At 41.4% G+C, this 20,870-nt stretch overlaps 1 protein-coding gene across 1 annotated transcript; it reads left to right on the top strand.

Moving 5' to 3' along the window:
- The first annotated feature begins 6,786 nt into the window (after positions 1 to 6,786).
- On the top strand, positions 6,787 to 16,976 carry LOC140679620 (uncharacterized). Its single transcript, XM_072915428.1, has 2 exons — positions 6,787 to 7,043; positions 14,826 to 16,976. The coding sequence occupies exons 1-2, from the start codon at positions 6,938 to 6,940 to the stop codon at positions 16,034 to 16,036; spliced, it is 1,317 nt and encodes a 438-aa protein (XP_072771529.1). The 5' UTR covers positions 6,787 to 6,937; the 3' UTR covers positions 16,037 to 16,976.
- Positions 16,977 to 20,870: the final 3,894 nt, after the last annotated feature.

Below are 20,870 nucleotides of genomic sequence, written 5' to 3'. Positions count from 1 at the left end.
TTCTTCTTCAATTTGGTTTTCGCTACCTGCCTCCACACTACAACCATCCGTTTCAATACATGCGTAATCTGTTGAATCGCTTAAGCCGCTGAAATCAGAGTCTGAATCCGAGCTGATGTGGCTATAGCTTGCTGTTCTATGCGCCATGTTTGTTTGTGTTGGCTTCACTATGTGACGTCACAGGAAAATGGACGGGTGTATATAACGATGGTTAAAATCAGGCACTTTGAAGCTTTTTTTAGGGATATTGCGTGATGGGTAAAATTTTGAAAAAAAATTCGAAAAATATAATAAGCCACTGGGAACTGATTTTTAATGGTTTTAACCCTTCTGAAATTGTGATAATGTTCCCCTTTAAGAGGTTATTCAAATGAATAGTGCTTACAAAGTACAAAGAAGAAGAATTATGAGAAATACTTCAACCTTATTGAAAATAAGATATTCTTCATCTCAGTATATTAATAATGACTGAATTAATTAATTACATATTACAAAACTGTTGTATATACTAATTCACAGGTATTTTATCATAAAAAGGTCAGTAAATTATGTATATATTTGTAAACGCTATGAAGTGGAAAAGGGGTAGGATTAAATAAGCTTTACTTCTTCCTACTTCTGTAAAGTGAAATGATATGAAACTGTGATGTATTATGATGTGGTCGGATCATGTTTTGTTTAGTTATGTTCTGTTAGTTTTGGACCTCCTTAGTTGTTTTGTGCACTTCGGGGGTTTGTTTTAGTCACCATGGTTACTTATGATTTTCACCTGTTGCTCATCAGAGACTCTATTTAAGCCTGCCTTTTCCGGTCACTCGTCGTGGCTTCACTGTTTGCATTTGCAACAGTTACGTTGGCATTCTGGTTTCCGAGCGCATGACTCCTGTGCTAAGTTACCTTAGCTTCTAGTAATCCTGTGCTAAGTAAGTTTTTGCTTTAGCTTCTCGTGCGAACGGCACGCTTTCCTTTTGTTTCGTTCCTGTCTGTTGTAATGTGTACGCTTTCGTCCGGAGCCGTCAGTTTTGCGTCCCGGGAGAACGAACCGCAGCACGCTGCACCCCACCGTGACAAATGACTGAGCTACGTGTTTCTTGTGATGTCTCACGGGGCATTTCTTGTCGGGACGGGATTCGTTCCCATGGATTTGAATAAAGAACCAACTCTTTTTCTTTACTATAGTGGTCCCGATAACGGGTTCCGGTTCTCAAAAGGGATTCGAGTCCGATGACTCGGTTCTTTTCTTATCGAACAACCGGGAAAACCTGGTTCGAGCATCATCCCTATCAGACACACTTTAAAATAATCCCAAACCATGTAATTCTGAACTCACTATGTTCACTGCTCGCTGTACATAACCTACGAAATCAGTCCTACACTGTTTCTATGTCCATTTCTCAGATGATGCAATTGTTGATGACTGAAGTGTTGATATCAACCAAACCTAACCCCCCCTCCACATCCCACCTCCCGGAGAGTAAATAATGTAAATAATTCAATGTATATCAGTGTTTCCCACAGGACAGGCATCTATTTGTGGTGGTGTGGTCGGGGGGCCGGGGGTGACGGCGGCAGCGGCGATGACCAAGAAGAACGCGGAGTTGGAATATAAGTACAACACTTTATGTACATATTTAGCTCATTAAAATGACCGACAGGAAGGCGAGAAACACTTTATTTCAACAGACTCTGGCGCCGTACCTGTCGTCAAAACTCCAAAGACCGACTGCACAGTTGCGCTAACAAAATAAGATTCTCAGAAAGCTGGCGTGCACAAGCTAGCAAGCTACGGAGTTTGCCGACAATGTATTTCTTGTAAAGTGTATACAAAGGAGTACAGAAGCTGGACAAATAAGATGCCAAAAACCAACCACTTTCATGTGGTATTGGACAGAAAGGAGGACTTTTTTTCTCCTCCATTCGAAAATGCGGACGTAATCAGCACCACTGTCTGATTCCTATCAATGCAAGTCATCAGAATCAGGTAATACACCAACTTATATTCTTGTCTTCATGAAAGAAAGGAATCCATATGTGTTAAACATGCTTGTATTATTTTTAAACACCTTTAACTTGTTAACAATATTAACTATATGTGTTAAACATGCTTGTATTATCTTTAAACACCTTTAACTCGTTAACAATATTAACTATGTGTTAAACATGCTTGTATTGTCATTAAACACCTTTAACTTGTTAACAATATTAACTATATGTATTAAACATACTTGTATTATCATTAAACACCTTTAATTTATTAACAATATTAACTATATGTGTTATACATGCTTGCATTATCATTAAACACCTTTAACTTGTTAACAAAAACATATATTTCATAAATAAGTAAATATAAATGATATATATGAATGAGGTAGATCCCCACGACTTGATCAATTGAAAAGTAGCTCGCCTGCAGAAAAAGTGTGAGCACCCCTGAGTTACACCCATCTGAACAGGTCAGCCACCTGTTTAAAGCCCGATCACAGTTGAAATCTTGAAATGAAGGGCCTTTAATGGCCAAAACATTAACCTGGACAACATTTTAACAGCTGGTTGGCTCAGATTGTATTCTTTTCATTGCATTCACATGCTGCAGTGGACAGTGGACAATTTAGCTTCATTATTAATGCAGTATCTGAAGCACCGTCTCCACGTGTGTTTATTGACAACAGGGTTATAACCTGGACACGTTAGCTCGTCGGTATGGTAACACGTGACGTGACAACAGCGGCGGTGTTAATGAAGCAGCGTCAGGCTGCTCACCGCGAGTGAAACGCTCGGTGAAATCGCGGATTAACGTTAAATATATGACGAGCCGCCAGCGATGCAGCTATAATTTATCTACCTACAACCTATATTACCCTCGTTTTTTGATCCGGTCGGTCCGTTCTTTTACTCCGCCGTCTTCTTCTTCTTCTTCTTCTTCTGGCCCACCAGGTGAATTAAGTGCTATTGGCGGAGTTACAATGCATAGTAGGCTACCGCCACCTACTGCACTGGAGTTGTAACTACAAGGTACATTCACAGACAGAGTCCCATTGCTTTTATGCGCGGTCGAACGAGTCAAAAGCCGAAAAATCCATTTGTGGCGGACGTAATTCTTTTGTGGCGGGCCGCCACAAATAAATGAATGTGTGGGAAACACTGTATATACTCTCAGGATTAACTTGTGTGATGACTGTATTATGCTGATAGTATATATTTGCACCATGAATTAATTAACGTGGACCCCGACTTAAACAAGTTGAAAAACTTATTGGGGTGTTACCATTTAGTGTAATTGTACGGAATATGTACTGTACTGTGCAATCTACTAATAAAAGTTTCAATCAATCAATCAATCAAGTCAGTCACCGAGTGAGCTCGCTTGTTAGCCAGGCTACAGCACCGGCAACAACACTCTTGTTGTTTTTATGCTCCGCTCGCGGCGGTTTGATGAGGTCATCAAGCGTCGCCAGTAAGCCTCTCATGCTGCAGTCGTCAACTCCTGTGTTGTGTGTGGGAGAGGGGAGAGGTGAGGAGCTGCTGACTGGGAGTCACAACTGCTCTGTACTTCTCCCTACGTCAGTGTACCACTCCGTACAGCGGCGTTTTAAAAAGTCACACATTTTACTTTTTTAAATCGATACCGATAATTTCCGATATTACATTTTAAAGCATTTATCAGCCAAAAATATCAGGACTCCGATATTATCGGCCATCTGTACTTGAAACTGGTTTTGATAAGAAGGAAAAATCCCACATTTCAGGTCAATGAGTGATTTGGTGGGAGTGTAGCTGTTGCTGAGAGAGTTTGCATGTTTTAAATATGTGTCATAAATAAATAAATATTAATAAATAAGTTAATGATGCAGTGTTATAAAATATTATTAGAAAATGTGTGATTGTAAAATCTCCTGAGCAAAATGTAAATGGATTGTGTTACCGTATTTTCCGCACTATTAGCCGCACCTAAAAACCACAAATTTTCACAAAAGCTGACAGTGCGGCTTATAACCCGGTGCGCCTTATATATGGATTAATATAAATATTTATTTTCATAAAGTTTCGGTCTCGCAACTACGGTAAACAGCCGCCATCTTTTTTCCCCGTAGAAGAGGAAGCGCTTCTTCTTCTATGGTAAGCAACTGCCTAGGTAAGCACCCGCCCCCGTAGAAGAGGAAGCGCTTCTTCTTCTACGGTAAGCAACCACCCGCCCCCGTAGAAGAAGAAGCGCGCGGGTATTACGTTTCATTTCCTTTGTGTGTTCCATGTTGATATACGACTCCATGCGCGCCCACATCACAGATGGTGTCAAAAAACAAGTGAAGCACACAAATACAACACTCGCCGTCATTCCGGGTGGATTAACCAAAGAACTCCAACCGCTCGATATTGGTGTCAACAGGGCATTTAAAGCACGACTGCGAACGGCGTGGGAACAATGGATGACCGAAGGCGAACACACCTTCACTAAGACAGGGAGACAGCGCCGGACGACATACGCCAACATCTGCCAGTGGATCGTAAATGCCTGGGCGGATATTTCCGTCACAACTGTGGTCCGAGCTTTCCGGAAGGCAATGACTTCGACGAGACGGAGCCGGCCATTTTGGATCCCGTATTCGCCCAACTTTTTAATTCGGACACCGAAGGAGAAGAATTCGAGGGATTTATGAATGAAGAATAACTTCAGAAAGTGAGCGTTATGTTTATTTTGTGTGTTGTGACATTAACGTTCGAGCAACATTAAGTTATTGATGTTATTGCTCTGCACTATTTTGAATTTGACTATGTTTGTGATTGCACATTTGCACATTACCGTACATTTTGGGAGTGAACAGAGTTGTTAGAACGCTGGTTTTTAATATATTATTAAAGTTTGACTGACCTATCTGACAGTTTTTTTGACATTCCCTTTAGCGCAGTTAGATGCGGCTTATAACACGGGGCGGCTTATAGGTGGACAAAGTTTTGAAATATGCCGTTCATTGAAGGCGCGGCTTATAACCCAGGGCGGCTTATGGTGCGGAAAATACGGTAATTGTGTTGCAAAGCGGAAGGATTGTTGTGATGTTGCGACCCCACGGACTGTAAACAAGGCAGAACATGCAAGAGGGGAGGGTGCTTGAGCACGTTGTCTTCAGCTCCTCCAAACATTGAAGTGTATTCCATGATTTGTGCAACACTTCAAGCAAGTGATTATTAGAACCTCTTTTCGTTAAAAGCAGCCAACGAGGTATTGTATTTTTGTCATTTCATTTCTTTCTGAGTGTTTATTGATGTGAAATCAAAGTCTGATGTACTGTATTGTACTGTATTTTGTAAGTTCTCATGGCGTGGATGGTGTGTACAGCAAGAAGGAGTCAATAAACGCCCGTTTTGCAAAAAAGAACTTTCCTGTGTTGCCGTGTATCGAAAGGAGCTACACTAACTGTCTGGTGTTTGACAGGATTCATGGAAGTTTATTGTCATACCAGCACACGATACATATGAGATGCAGGGCCGGCCCGTGGCATAGGCCATATAGGCAAATGCTAAGGGCGCCGTCCATCAGGGGGCGCCACGCCAGTGCCACAAATGTTGGAGAAAAAAAAAAAGAAAAGAAAAGTTGGTATTATTATTTCTAAATACAAAAAATAATCCCACGTTAATTAAAATGCAAAGTAAAGCATTTTACAACATTAAGCCCCCCCCCTCTCTCCCCCGCACGGTGCGCCCCCTCCCTTCCCGTATCATGACTCTTGTTTGGACGTCACCACATCAAAAAATCAACACAAGATGTCAAAACGGCCAAAACTGTCAGGTGCCCAGGGAAGAAAAAAGAGAAAAGAAGAGGAGGAGAAACGAGAAAAGACAGAGGTAGCAGGTAGGTAACGTTAGCCTACATGAAATGATTTGTCTGTTATAGAATGTGATAGTAACCTGGCTTTTTAGCATTAAGCTAATGTTACATGATTCGGCAATTGCTAATCAATAAATAGCTAGTTCTGTTTTAACGTCGGGTTAATATTGTGGAGGGGGCTAAATTGTTATGGAAAATAATAATGTAACGTTAGCTAATTACAGTACTCCCACCTTACATTCCTCAGGGACATTTGTATTAGATCTTTTAAGCAGGTGTTTTTTGTTTACATTGTTATTGCCTTCTGGTTAGCTAATGTTTGCCCTGCAGGTAATAGTCACTTGTCCACCCCTTTATATATTAGGTATAGTTGTAAGTAAAAAAAAAAAAAAGGTCAAAGACAAAGCTATTCGGTTTCTTGTGAGTATATACACTTCACTGCCGATGTGGGGGGGGCGCCACCTAAAATCTTGCCTAGGGCGCCAGATTGGTTAGGGCCGGGCCTGGTGAGATGGCACACAATTTAGTAGCACGTGAACAATAGGGTTGGTCCTGGTGGAGATCTACACTCTTAGTGCTTTTCTTCTTTATTCAGAGTAATCATTTGACTTTCTAAAGGTTTTTAACTAAAACAACTAAGTGGATTGAAAACATATTTGTGTTTCTTGTAGTGTTTAAAATGTATGATTTTTTTTCTTCGATGTTTGGCCTTTTTCTGGTTTGAACAACAGCCATGGAAAAAGTCTGTGCACGTGCTTGTATATATATATTTTTAATTTTCAAACAGTAGTTGTCCATTATTTGATGTTAGATACTTTTGCCAACCAGTTTTAAAACAAGATTAAAATGCGTTTATTTTGAAAAAACACTGCTGTGGAGTAGGAAACGGAAGTGGCGGGCTTCTAGCGCATGCGCAAATGTACTTGAAGCCAAGCAACTAGAGGAAGACCGCATGGTATGGTTGTTCGGAGATTCTTCGAATTCCCGATCTTAAAGTCATATGATTCACAGCAAATATAGCAACAAATATCTCAATTGGTATTTTCCAAAGCCACGAAACGTGCATTGAGTTTGGAGCGATATGTGAAGTGAAGATTGAAGACGTGATAGAAGATGGACGACTACTGCTATGCTAAGATGGCGACGTCCGCTAAAAGAGAACATGAAAGAGAATCAACTTCCAGCAAATCACCAACGGAGATAAAGACGAAAGATGAAGGTGAGTGACTTGAAGTTTTGTCATTTGAAAACCATTTCAAGCCCTTAAAGACGAAATGAGCCGACCTTGTTGAAGAACGTAAAGAAAGAGCCGCCATGATTGTTAGCTTGAAGAAGGCAGTGGAGTTCACATCAGAGGAGATGAAAGAATGCAAAAGTCAAATGAAGAAAGTGGAAGAGCAAAACAAGCGCTTGTGTAAAGAAAAGAATGACGTGAAAGAAGAGATGTTGGGGAAGAGTAAGAGACGTGAAGAGAAGACTGGACCACAAAAAGGCGGATTGCTTCCCGATGTGACGCCACGTTGTGACGTCATCGCTCCGAGAGCGAATACTAGAAAGGCGTTTAATTCGCCAAAATTCACCCATTTAGAGTTCGGAAATCGGTTAAAAAAATATATGGTCTTTTTTCTGCAACATCAAGGTATATATTGACGCTTACATAGGTCTGGTGATAATGTTCCCCTTTAAACATCGAGTCCATCAAGTTATTGGATGGATTTTTGAGTGGACATAACAACCACCATCTCTAAGACCCCTTCTACACTAAGCAGGCTAAGGTTATCCAGGGTGTATCCCACCTAACCTTATCCTTGTCCACACACACACACAATGCCACCGTTTAAGACCCCCTCCCCCAATGTTCCCTCTAATTTTTCATGTGTCTGAGCAAACGCTCAAACTCCCTGAGCATTCCTTGGACGACATGTGAGCAACATCACACATGCACGCTGTCGCCACCCCAGCATCACAAATGTCCCAAAGCTGACATCATAACAAGTTCAATGAGAAACCTTGGAGAGGACCGCATATGTGGGTACCCCCCCGGCCCCCTCTAGGGGAGACCGAAAGCAATGGATGTCGAGTGGGTCTGACATAATATTCTGAGCGTCCAGTCCTTAGTGGATCTAACATAATAGTAAGAGTCCAGTCCATAGTGGATCTAACATAATAGTGAGAGTCCAGTCCATAGTGGATCTAACATAATAGTGTGAGAGTCCAGTCCATAGTGGATCTAACATAATAGTGTGAGAGTCCAGTCCATAGTGGATCTAACATAATAGTGAGAGTCCAGTCCATAGTGGATCTAACATAATAGTGTGAGAGTCCAGTCCATAGTGGATCTAACATAATAGTGTGAGAGTCCAGTCCATAGTGGATCTAACATAATAGTGAGAGTCCAGTCCATAGTGGATCTAACATAATAGTGTGAGAGTCCAGTCCATAGTGGATCAAACATAATAGTGAGAGTCCAGTCCATAGTGGATCTAACATAATAGTGAGAGTCCAGTCCATAGTGGATCTAACATAATAGTGAGAGTCCAGTCCATAGTGGATCTAACATAATAGTGTGAGAGTCCAGTCCATAGTGGATCTAACATAATAGTGAGAGTCCAGTCCATAGTGGATCTAACATAATAGTGTGAGAGTCCAGTCCATAGTGGATCTAACATAATAGTGTGAGAGTCCAGTCCATAGTGGATCTAACATAATAGTGAGAGTCCAGTCCATATTGGATCTAACATAATAGTTAGTGGATCAAACATAATAGTGAGAGTCCAGTCCATAGTGGATCTAACATAGTAGTGAGAGTCCAGTCCATAGTGGATCTAACATAATAGTGAGAGTCCAGTCCATAGTGGATCTAACATAGTAGTGAGAGTCCAGTCCATAGTGGATCTAACATAATAGTGAGAGTCCAGTCCATAGTGGATCTAACATAATAGTGTGAGAGTCCAGTCCATAGTGGATCTAACATAATAGTGAGAGAGTCCAGTCCATAGTGGATCAAACATAATAGTGAGAGTCCAGTCCATAGTGGATCAAACATAATAGTGAGAGTCCAGTCCATAGTGGATCTAACATAATAGTGTGAGAGTCCAGTCCATAGTGGATCTAACATAATAGTGAGAGTCCAGTCCATAGTGGATCTAACATAATAGTGTGAGAGTCCAGTCCATAGTGGATCTAACATAATAGTGTGAGAGTCCAGTCCATAGTGGATCTAACATAATAGTGTGAGAGTCCAGTCCATAGTGGATCTAACATAATAGAGAGAGTCCAGTCCATAGTGGATCTAACATAATAGTGTGAGAGTCCAGTCCATAGTGGATCTAACATAAGCTGACATCATAACAAGTTCAATGTTTTATTAATCAAATAACAGCAGTTATCTCCATTATACTATTTTCTAATCTAAATGATTAATTCATCTAAATGGAAATTTTAAAAAAAGTTTTCAGGAGCTTTATGTTGTATGTCTTGGGGGGTTGCTGTAAAATAATTTAAGACATGTACCCCTTCAGAGATCACGATTTGTTCCCCTTGAAATATTCACATTTAGCACAATGAGATGTGGGCTGTAGCACAATCATGTGATATAGTGGATAACGTTGTGTCTGTAAAATATATCATTACATACTTCTTATCAGCATTTATCTAATCTGGTAACTGCATTTCATGATTACTATGCTTAAATTAACATTCTTAATACAAAACCCAAAACCTGTGAAGTTTGCACGTTGTGTAAATAAAAAGAGAATACAATGATTTACAAATCCTTTTCAACTTATATTCAATTGAATAGATTGCAAAGACAAGATACCGTATTTTCCGCACCATAAGGCGCCCTGGGTTATAAGCCGCGCCTTCAATGAACGGCATATTTCAAAACTTTGTCCACCTATAAGCCGCCCCGTGTTGTAAGCCGCATCTAACTGCGCTAAAGGAATGTCAAAAAAACAGTCAGATAGGTCAGTCAAACTTTAATAATATATTAAAAACCAGCGTGATGTGGGCGCGCATGGAGTCGTATATCAACATGGACGGAGCTGCGTGAAAAAAGCCACCCGGCCTCTTCGCGTAAACTTAAACTTACCTTAACCACTCGCTCATCTTTTCTTCATCCAGCCATCCCTTCGAGTTAGCTTTTATGATGACGCCGGCTGGAAAGGTCTCTTTTGGCAAGGTCTTCCCTTTGAATATCACCATGGGTGGAAGTTTCTGGCCATTAGCATGGCAAGCTAGAACCACAGTGAAGGATGACTTCTCATTCCCTGTGGTGCGAATATTCACCGTACGTGCTCCCGTTGTATCCACAGTGCGGTTCACAGGAATATCAAAAGTCAGTGGAACCTCGTCCATGTTGATAATGTTCTCTGGCCGGATCTTTTTTTCAGCTATCTTGTTTTTACAATATGCACGGAAAGTAGCCAGCTTTTCTTGAAAGTCTTTAGGCAGTTGCTGTGAAATAGTAGTCCGTGTGCGGATGGAGAGATTGCGTCTTTTCATGAACCGGATCCCTGTCGCTTAGTAGGAGCCATTTTGTGGTCTTTACAGATGTAAACACACAAAGGAAATGAAACGTAATATCCGCGCGCTTTTTCTTCTTCTACGCGGGCGGGTGGTTGCTTACAGTAGAAGAAGAAGCGCTTCCTGTTCTATGGGGGCGGGTGCTTACCTTGGCGGTTGCTTGCGTAGAAGAAGAAGCACTTCCTCTTCTACGGGGAAAAAAGATGGCGGCTGTTTACCGTAGTTGCGAGACCGAAACTTTATGAAAATGAATCTTAATATTAATCCATATATAAAGCGCACCGGGTTATAAGCCGCACTGTCAGCTTCTGAGTAAATTTGTGGTTTTTAGGTTCGGCTAATAGTGCGGAAAATACGGTACCCCTTTCAGAGATCACGTTTAGTTCCCCTTAAAACATTCACATTTTGCATGAGATGCAGTGTTTATTAACTTTCTGTCCGTAAAATAAATATTTTGATTAGCAATTCTGTAGTCCTGTAACATCATTTCATGATTAATATTCAAAAAATAACATTCTTAAAGGGGAACATTATCACCAGACCTATGTAAGCGTCAATATATACCTTGATGTTGCAGAAAAAAGACATATATTTTTTTAACCGATTTCCGAACTCTAAATGGGTGAATTTTGGCCAATTAAACGCCTTTCTAATATTCGCTCTCGGAGCGATGACGTCACAACGTGACGTCACATCGGGAAGCAATCCGCCATTTTCTCAAACACCGAGTCAAATGAGCTCTGTTATTTTCCGTTTTTTCGACTGTTTTCCGTACCTCGGAGACATCATGCCTCGTCGGTGTGTTGTCGGAGGGTGTAACAACACGAACAGGGACGGATTCAAGTTGCACCAGTGGCCCAAAGATGCCAAAGTGGCAAGAAATTGGACGTTTGTTCCGCACACTTTACCGACGAAAGCTATGCTACGACAGAGATGGCAAGAATGTGTGGATATCCTGCGACACTCAAAGCAGATGCATTTCCAACCATAAAGTCAAAGAAATCTGCCGCCAGACCCCCATTGAATCTGCCGGAGTGTGTGAGCAATTCAGGGACAAAGGACCTCGGTAGCACGGCAAGCAATGGCGGCAGTTTGTTCCCGCAGACGAGCGAGCTAAACCCCCTGGATGTCTTGGCTCACACCGTCCCTTATGCCACCGAAGATAATCAAGAATATCGACCCTAGCTCCCCTGGCCTGCTGACATCAACTCCAAAACTGGACAGATCAGCTTTCAGGAAAAGAGCGTGGATGAGGGTATGTCTACAGAAAATATTAATTGATGAAAATTGGGCTGTCTGCACTCTCAAAGTGCATGTTGTTGCCAAATGTATTTCATATGCTGTAAACCTAGTTCATAGTTGTTAGTTTCCTTTAATGCCAAACAAACACATACCAATCGTTGGTTAGAAGGCAATCGCCGAATTCGTCCTCGCTTTCTCCCGTGTCGCTGGCTGTCGTGTCGTTTTCGTCGGTTTCGCTTGCATACGGTTCAAACCGATATGGCTCAATAGCTTCAGTTTCTTCTTCAATTTTGTTTTCGCTACCTGCCTCCACACTACAACCATCCGTTTCAATACATGCGTAATCTGTTGAATCGCTTAAGCCGCTGAAATCCGAGTCTGAATCCGAGCTAATGTCGCTATAGCTTGCTGTTCTTTCCGCCATGTTTGTTTGTGTTGGCTTCACTATGTGACGTCACAAGAAAATGGACGGGTGGTTAAAATCAGGCACTTTGAAGCTTTTGTTTAGGGATATTGCGTGATGGGTAAAATTTTTAATGGTTTTAACCATTCTGAAATTGTGATAATGTTCCCCTTTAACAAATGACAGTAGAATAAGCACACTGATTGAGGAGTCATAGTAAAACGACCTGAAATGTACACTTTACGTGTAGTGTTGGAGTTGTCCAACTTTTTGTGTGGCCATTAGAGATGCGCGGTTTGCGGGCACAACCGCGGAGTCCGCGGATTATCCGCGGATCGGGCGGATGAAATTAAAAAAAATTCGATTTTATCCGCGGGTCGGGTCGGGTGGTTGAAATAAAAAAAAATTAGATTTTAAATAGATTCAGGCGGGTGGCAGTTAAACCAATTGGGAAATATATATACATAGTTAAATGTTGTTACCCACATACGAAAAACGAGCAGGCACCTGCCGCATATGCCACAACAGAAGAAAGAAAAAAAAAGAGATGGACACTTTTACGGAGCGGAGAAGAGACGCCTCGCCGGGGTCCGGGACCGAGGCCCCTTCCCCCGAGAGGGCCCCACCGGGAGCCGTAGCTGAGGCGATCCGCGAGAAGGGCCCGACGCACGTCCAGGGTCACCACCGCGCCCACCGCACCGACACCCCGCCTCGTCCGCCTTCGCCGCGGCCGGCGTCACGCGCAGCAGGTAAGCAGCTTACCTGCCCGCCACCCCCGTGGCCGGGGGCTCGTAACAGGGGTCACTCCGCGCGCTCCGCCCGCGCAGCTTACCTGCCCGCCACCCCTGTTGCCGGGGGCGCGTAACAGGGGTCACTCCGCGCGCAGTGCGCTCACGAAAGGGGTGGGGCTCACCCTGGTTGATATAGACAGCAGCTAGGACGGTGGCCATGGAAGTTGGAACCCGCTAAGGAGTGTGTAACAACCCACCTGCCGAATCAACTAGCCCTGAAAATGGATGGCGCTGGAGCGTCGGGCCCATATACCCGGCCGTCGCCGGCAGCGAGACGCGCTTGGAGGTGCGCTCAGCGCGGCTCCCATATGATTGCGCACTGGTGTGCGTCTGGGTCGTGACAGCGTGGCACGCGAATGTCTGCCCTGCATTGGATCAGTCTCCTTTCTTTAACAGGCAAAAGCTTTATAACCTCACTAATGCCTTGCATCGTCTATATTAGATATATAACAACGGGCGGGTGCGGGCGGATGCGGTTCTGATCAAATGTTAGATCGGGTGGATTGCGGATGGTTGACGACTTTCTGATGCGGTTGCGGATGAAATAATTGCCTATCCGCGCATCTCTAGTGGCCATAAACGCTAAATTGCCTGTGTGAGAGAGAGAGAGAGAGAGAGACTCTGCTGTTGATATAATAGATGACACAGCAACGACCAGTTTTGCTAGATAAAAGTATTTTACACATTGTTTTTGGTGTGGTTATGGCCGACAAACAATTTTGCTAAATAAAGGGACCGATGGAATTCCTGTCCTCCTTTAAGTGTCTCCACATACGTTACAATTTTTTAACAGTGTTGACAAACATTGTTTTATCTGTTGTGGCCGCCTTTTGTCACCTGTTACTCACAGTTGCATTGCAATATCATACAAAACTAATTATTTGTTTATCTTGCTTAGAGTGGGATTTGATTTTGTGCGCGGCATAGATTTGCTGTGCGCACCTTAGAGGGAACGTTGCCCTCCCCCCTCCATCCGCCGGCGCAATTTGACCGAGTACGCAAGCGCGGAAAAAAAATGCGCCCGTCATAGTCACCTCTGACCTGGAAGTGTATCCTTACCCTGTGTTTCAATGTCGACTATTGCCACGTTTCTTTGAACAGTAAACCTTGCTTGCCTCACCATCAGCAGCTGTTAGACTATTGTAGTGAATCACACCTGAGCCATCATACATGAATCATAGCTTTAATGGACGTGTGAAAGTAAACAATGTGATAAAGAACATTTTACAACAGTCAATCTAGGGATCTAGATATCTGGTCAGGACACTGTGCTTGTAGGCTCAACTTGGCGGTCGTACTTGACGGCCACAACCACTTCATGGCTTCACAATAGTTATGGATTACAAAATTACACGTTGAGTAATCGCTCGACATACATCGCAGACAATAACTGATAGTCTGCTTTGCCAGTCTAAATGCATTCGCTGTTTGTCGTAGTCTTGAGGAGTGTTAATAGCATGGTGGATGTCCGGTTGTGCCCTGTGGAAATAATAAATAAAGTGAGCAAGTTGAAACTAATCGACGGCCTCGTCCTTCTGACCAAAGAGCGGAGCTTTATGGACCCAGTGTTACCCCCGACACAACATGGGCCCTGGAGGGAACGTCTCCCCTGTGCTCCTCGACCACGGTCTGGGAGCCCACAAACAGGAAAGGTGCAGAGCGGCGGCTCCCTGTTTAAAGTGTCACCTTTATTGTTAGTTTAGAAGCCCAAATACCTCCATATTGCACTTCACGCACCCTCTTTATTAACCAGTAGAATTGTCCTTTGTTGCCTTTCTTCCTCTCCACCATGTTATTGCTTGTATGCACTTTGTGTGTGCGTTTTGACACACTCAACATCATGCGCCTCTGCTCTGTAGTCACCATCATTTCATTCAGATGAAAGAACGGTACCGGTACTTTTCAAAGGTGCTATAGTACCGATTTCAATTGATTAGTACCACAATACTTTATTAGTAGCAGTATACTGTACAACCCTACTACACATACACATACAGTACATAGAAGAAAGTGTGATTTTGTTGTTTGTGTCTTGCAGACGTCCAGCAGCTGATCGGTAATCCAGAAGAAGTTTCCCCTCAGTTAGGGGGGAGCTCCACTTTGAAGCAGGAGACTCCACAACCACCCTGCATTAAAAAGGAAGAGGAGGAACTCTGCATCACTCAGGAGGGAGAGTGTCTTCTAGGACGAGAGGAAGCTGATTACACCAAGTTTCCACTGAGTATTCTCTCTGTGAAGACTGAAGATGATGAAGAGAAACCACAAGTAGACAACCTCTTAGCTCCACTATCAGATAGTGAGGCTGAAGACGAGGTTGAAGTAACTTTGAGCAGCGACACAGACTGTGAAGGTGATATGAGGACTCACACTAACAACAAACACTCTGAATGCTCTACAAAGAAGAGAGGTAAAACATGTTTGAGCTGCTCGGTTTGTGCTGAAAGTTTTACTAAAAAGGGCAATTTGACTCAACACATGAGAACACACACAGGTGAAAAACCATTTAAGTGTTCAGTTTGTGGCAAAAGATTTTCTTTTAAGTGCAATTTGACTGAACACATGAGAACACACACGGGTGAAAAACCATTTAATTGTTCAGTTTGTGGAAAAAGCTTTTCTCAAAATAGCAATTTGACTCAACACATGAGATTACACACAGGAGAAAAAACATTTAATTGTTCAGTTTGTTGTAAAAGATTTTCTCAAAAAAGCTGGTTGATTGAACACATGAGAAAACACACTGGTGAAAAACCATTTAAGTGTTCAGTTTGTGGAAAAAGCTTTTCTGTTAAGTGCAGTTTGATTAAACACATGAGAACACACACGGGTGAAAAACCTTTTAATTGTTCAGTTTGTGGAAAAAGCTTTTCTGTTAAGTGCATTTTGATTAAACACATGAGAACACACACAGGAGAAAAAACATTTAATTGTTCAGTTTGTGGCAACAGCTTTTCTCAAAATAGCGCTTTGATTAAACACATGAGAACACACACAGGTGAAAAACCATTTAATTGTTCATTTTGTAGCAAAAGCTTTTCTCAAAATCGCAGTTTGACTCAACACATGAGAACACACACAGGTGAAAAACCATTTAATTGTTCAGTTTGTGGCAAAAGCTTTTCTCAAAATGTCAATTTGACTCTACACATGAGAACACACACAGGTGAAAAACCATTTAATTGTGCAGTTTGTGGCAAAAGTTTTTCTCAAAATTGCCATTTGACTCAACACATGAGAACACACAGGTGAAAACTATTTAATTGTTCAGTTTGTGTCAAAAGCTTTTCTCAAAATAGCTGTTTGAGTCGACACATGAGGACACACACATGAGAAAAACAATTTAATTGTTCAGTTTGTGGTAAAAGCTTTTCTCGAAATTGCAGTTTGACCGAACAGATGAGAACACAGAGAGGTGAAAACCCATTTAATTGTTCAGTTCGTGGCAAAAGCTTTTCTCAAAATAGCATTTTGACTCAACACATGAGAACACACACAGGTGAAAAAGCATTTAATTGTTCAGTTTGTGGCGAAAGTTTTTCTCAAAATTGCCGTTTAACGCGACACATGAGAACACACACAGGTGAAAAACCATATAAATGTTCAGTTTGTGGCAAAATCTTTTATCGAAATACCTATTTGACTCAACACATGAGAACACACACAGGTGAAAAACCATTTAGTTGTTCAGTTTGTGGTAGAATAGTTTCTCTAAATTGCAAATTGACTCAACACACGAGAACACACATAGGTCAAAAAACATGTAAAACTTTTTTATTAAGAACCGTTTGACTGAACACATGAGAACACACACAGGTAAAAAACCATTTAGTTGTTCAGTGTGCTGTAAAAGGTTCCAACAAAATACAGACACAGTAAAACACATAAGAACACACAAGGGAAAATAACCAATTAGCTGTTTAGTTTGTGGTATGTTGCTCATATGTGGTGACATCCACCCTACCCAGGACCTCCTCACTGCTTCTTTCACAAATATCTGAGGTATTCATACAAACTTGGATTATTTGAAGCATAATCTTATCCACTCATGACCCCATGTCTTCTCTGTATCTGAAACCTTCCTGAACAGTAAGATAGATGATGCTTCAAGTGCTTGGTTACTCCTTCTTCAGTCCAGGGACCTGGGGCCTCATGTGTCAAGTTTGTGCACGCTCAAAAACCTGCACTACACCCTTTTTCACTGCATTGACATGTATCAAAATTGACGTTGACGCATAAGTGATGCCGGGTAACTTTACCCATAAAAAAAGTGACAACTTTTACTCCTCAGATTGATTGATGTGCAAATCAGAGATATATGAACAATTAACCCCCAACACCCACAACCCAACCCCCACCTCCCTCGACATTCGGGCATAACAGGTTCAATCCGGCCCGCGAAATGAGTTTGCAAAGTGTAAAATTCAGCTGCATTGTTAATGAAAGAAAATGCTGTTCTACATTCAACCACTGGATGTCGCAATAACAATTCTGTTAGGCAAGCAAATAGTTTATACCGGGGCGAGCAAGTATACCAAGCAAGAGGTACACGGTAAAGCAGGGCTGTGACTCCTCCCCCTCCACCCAACGTAAAACAGGAGTAAAATAAGCAATCAGTAACCCCACTTAAAATGCAGCATGAGACACTGCACACTGATATACAAACCCCGTTTCCATATGAGTTGGGAAATTGTGTTAGATGTAAATATAAACGGAATACAATGATTTGCAAATCATTTTCAACCCATATTCAGTTGAATATGCTACAAAGACAACATATTTGATGTTCAAACTGATAAACTTTTTTTTTTTTTGCAAATAATCATTAACTTTAGAATTTGATGCCAGCAACACGTGACAAAGAAGTTGGGAAAGGTGGCAATAAATACTGATAAAGTTGAGGAATGCTCATCAAACACTTATTTGGAACATCCCACAGGTGAACAGGCTAATTGGGAACAGGTGGGTGCCATGATTGGGTATAAAAGTAGATTCCATGAAATGCTCAGTCATTCACAAACAAGGATGGGGCGAGGGTCACCACTTTGTCAACAAATGCGTGAGTAAATTGTTGAACAGGTTAAGAAAAACCTTTCTCAACCAGCTATTGCAAGGAATTTAGGGATTTCACCATCTACGCTCCGTAATATCATCAAAGGGTTCAGAGAATCTGGAGAAATCACTGCACGTAAGCAGCTAAGCCCGTGACCTTCGATCTCTCAGGCTGTACTGCATCAACAAGCGACATCAGTGTGTAAAGGATATCACCACATGGGCTCAGGAACACTTCAGAAACCCACTGTCAGTAACTACAGTTGGTCGCTACATCTGTAAGTGCAAGTTAAATCTCTCCTATGCAAGGCGAAAACCGTTTATCAACAACACCCAGAAACGCCGTCGGCTTCGCTGGGCCTGAGCTCATCTAAGATGGACTGATACAAAGTGGAAAAGTGTTCTGTGGTCTGACGAGTCCACATTTCAAATTGTTTTTGGAAACTGTGGACGTCGTGTCCTCCGGACCAAAGAGGAAAAGAACCATCTGGGTTGTTATAGGTGCAAAGTGTAAAAGGCAGCATGTGTGATGGTATGGGGGTGTATTAGTGACAAAGGCATGGGTAACTTACACATCTGTGAAGGCGCCATCAATGCTGAAAGGTACATACAGGTTTTGGAGCAACATATGTTGCCATCCAAGCAACGTTACCATGGACGCCCCTGCTTATTTCAGCAAGCCACGTGTTACATCAATGTGGCTTCATAGTAAAAGAGTGCGGGTACTAGACTGGCCTGCCTGTAGTCACAGACCTGTCTGCCATTGAAAATGTGTGGCGCATTATGAAGCCTAAAATAGCACAACGGAGACCCCCGGACTGTTGAACAACTTAAGCTGTACATCAAGCAAGAATGGGAAAGAATTCCACCTGAAAAGCTTCAAAAATGTGTCTCCTCAGTTCCCAAACGTTTATTGAGTGTTGTTAAAAGGAAAGGCCATGTAACACAGTGGTGAACATGCCCTTTCCCAACTACTTTGGCACGTGTTGCAGCCATGAAATTCTAAGTTGATTATTATTTGCAAAAAAAAAATAAAGTGTATGAGTTTGAACATCAAATATGTTGTCTTTGTAGTGCATTCAACTGAATATGGGTTGAAAAGGATTTGCAAATCATTGTATTCCGTTTATATTTACATCTAACACAATTTCCCAACTCATATGGAGATGGGGTTTGTAGTTCTGTGAAAATGATTGTCTTCTGTGCAAATGTAAAGAAAGTGAACAGTGTGTGATTTACTGCAATACTGTCAGTCTTTGAACTTTTTATTGGTGCTTTGTTGAAATTGTTCACACATTGCACAGCTTTTATTTTTCTATCAATACACATTATGTCTAGAAGACAGGAAGTAACTCAACACTCTTGAATAGTTTCTACCTCAGTTTGTATGGTTTGTTGAGTTAGCACAGGATTAATATGTGGAAATGACAAATGAGGTAGTTGATACATAGAATAGTTTTTATTCATGCTTTATCTTGTTTTTTGTTCAATCCTAGATGGGTTGTGACTTAAAGTTTAATAGAAACACTGAGATTAAGTCTAAATTCATTGTGTTCTTCAAGGTGTTTTTTAAAATACGCCATTTTTTTTCCTCTAAATGTTTAACTAACTTGAAGTGTTTTGTCAAGAGGATTATTTGTGATATGTACATTTTCAGAATGTGTTTGTTCTATTTTTGGCCAAAGTAAAATAAAGAAAACAATCTGAAGTTGTCATAGTCGTATTTTTAAGTTATCATGCCATGATTTTACCCGTCCCGCCCACGTGGAAATAGATTTTCCTCCATGCGGCCCCTGAGCTAAAATGAGTTTGACACCCCTGCTGTAATGTGACTCATGTGAGCAGGTTACTGTATAAACACATTTTGTTATAAGTTATAAAAATGTGTTCAGTTCTCAGAGACACATCAATGTCAGGCTGACAATCGCTCTTCCGCTTTCTCCAAACACGAGAACAAAGCAGCTCCTACTGACTTGTGATTGGTCAGACCGTGCCCATCTTAATCACATGGCTAATTTCAATATAATAAATTGCGATGTAACACAATTGAATATCTTATATGCTCAGACAGTAATGTGTTTATATAAGTTTAGATTGTGTTATGATGTTTGTAATGGGGAAAGACGTTAATGTGTCTTGTTTTCATGTTTGCATTTAGGATAGTTGACATTTAGCATGATAGCTGTTAACTGGCGATTAGTGATGTTAAGTGCCTAAGATGGTAGTTATTGATTAGCAGTGTGATGAGGGCTTTCTGCTGGTGAGTGATTAGCACTACAGTTAGAGCCACCTATCGCTAGGTAGAAATGAGCAGTTTCACCAACATTTTTATGTGAAACCATATTACTAACTGTCTGGTGTTTGACAGGATTCATGGAAGTTTATTGTCATACCAGCACACGATACACATGAGATGGCACACAATTTAGTAGCACGTGAACAATAGGATTGGTCCTGGTGGAGATCTACACTCTTAGCGCTTTTCTTCTTTATTCAGAGTAATCATTTGACTTTCTAAAGGATTTTAACTAAAACAACTAAGTGGTCTGAAAAATATTTCTGTGTTTCTTGTAGTATTTAAAATGTAGGATTTTTTTCCTTAATGTTTACCCTTTTTCTGGTTTGAACAACAGCCATGGAAAAAGTCTGTGCATGTGCTTGTATATATATATATATAATGATTTTTTTTTACTATGCTTTCATTTTCTATACACACTGTAAATCACTTTGTGATTCTGTCTGAAATCCGCTATAAAAATAAATGTAAATTACTTATTTTTCGCTGAATTTCGGGAGTCTCCCGGAAAATCCGGGAGGGTTGGCAAGTATGTGTTTCACAGTGAAGCAAGGTGGCTCTCCCGGGGCAAAGTGCTGTCACTTGCCCTGTCTTGCCAAATGCATAGCTCCTCCTTTTTTTTTTTGCAAAGATTGCAAAGTGGCACTTTTATTTTATTTATTTTGAATTTGATGCAAGTTATTTGATTTATTATTGAACTTATAAATAAATGATAAATGGGTTGTACTTGTATAGCGC

This window comes from Nerophis lumbriciformis, linkage group LG20 (assembly GCF_033978685.3).
Source record: "Nerophis lumbriciformis linkage group LG20, RoL_Nlum_v2.1, whole genome shotgun sequence".
Taxonomy (NCBI): domain Eukaryota; kingdom Metazoa; phylum Chordata; class Actinopteri; order Syngnathiformes; family Syngnathidae; genus Nerophis; species Nerophis lumbriciformis.
The sequence above is the reverse complement of the archived record's forward strand: the minus strand, read 5'-3'. Positions and strand labels throughout refer to the sequence as shown.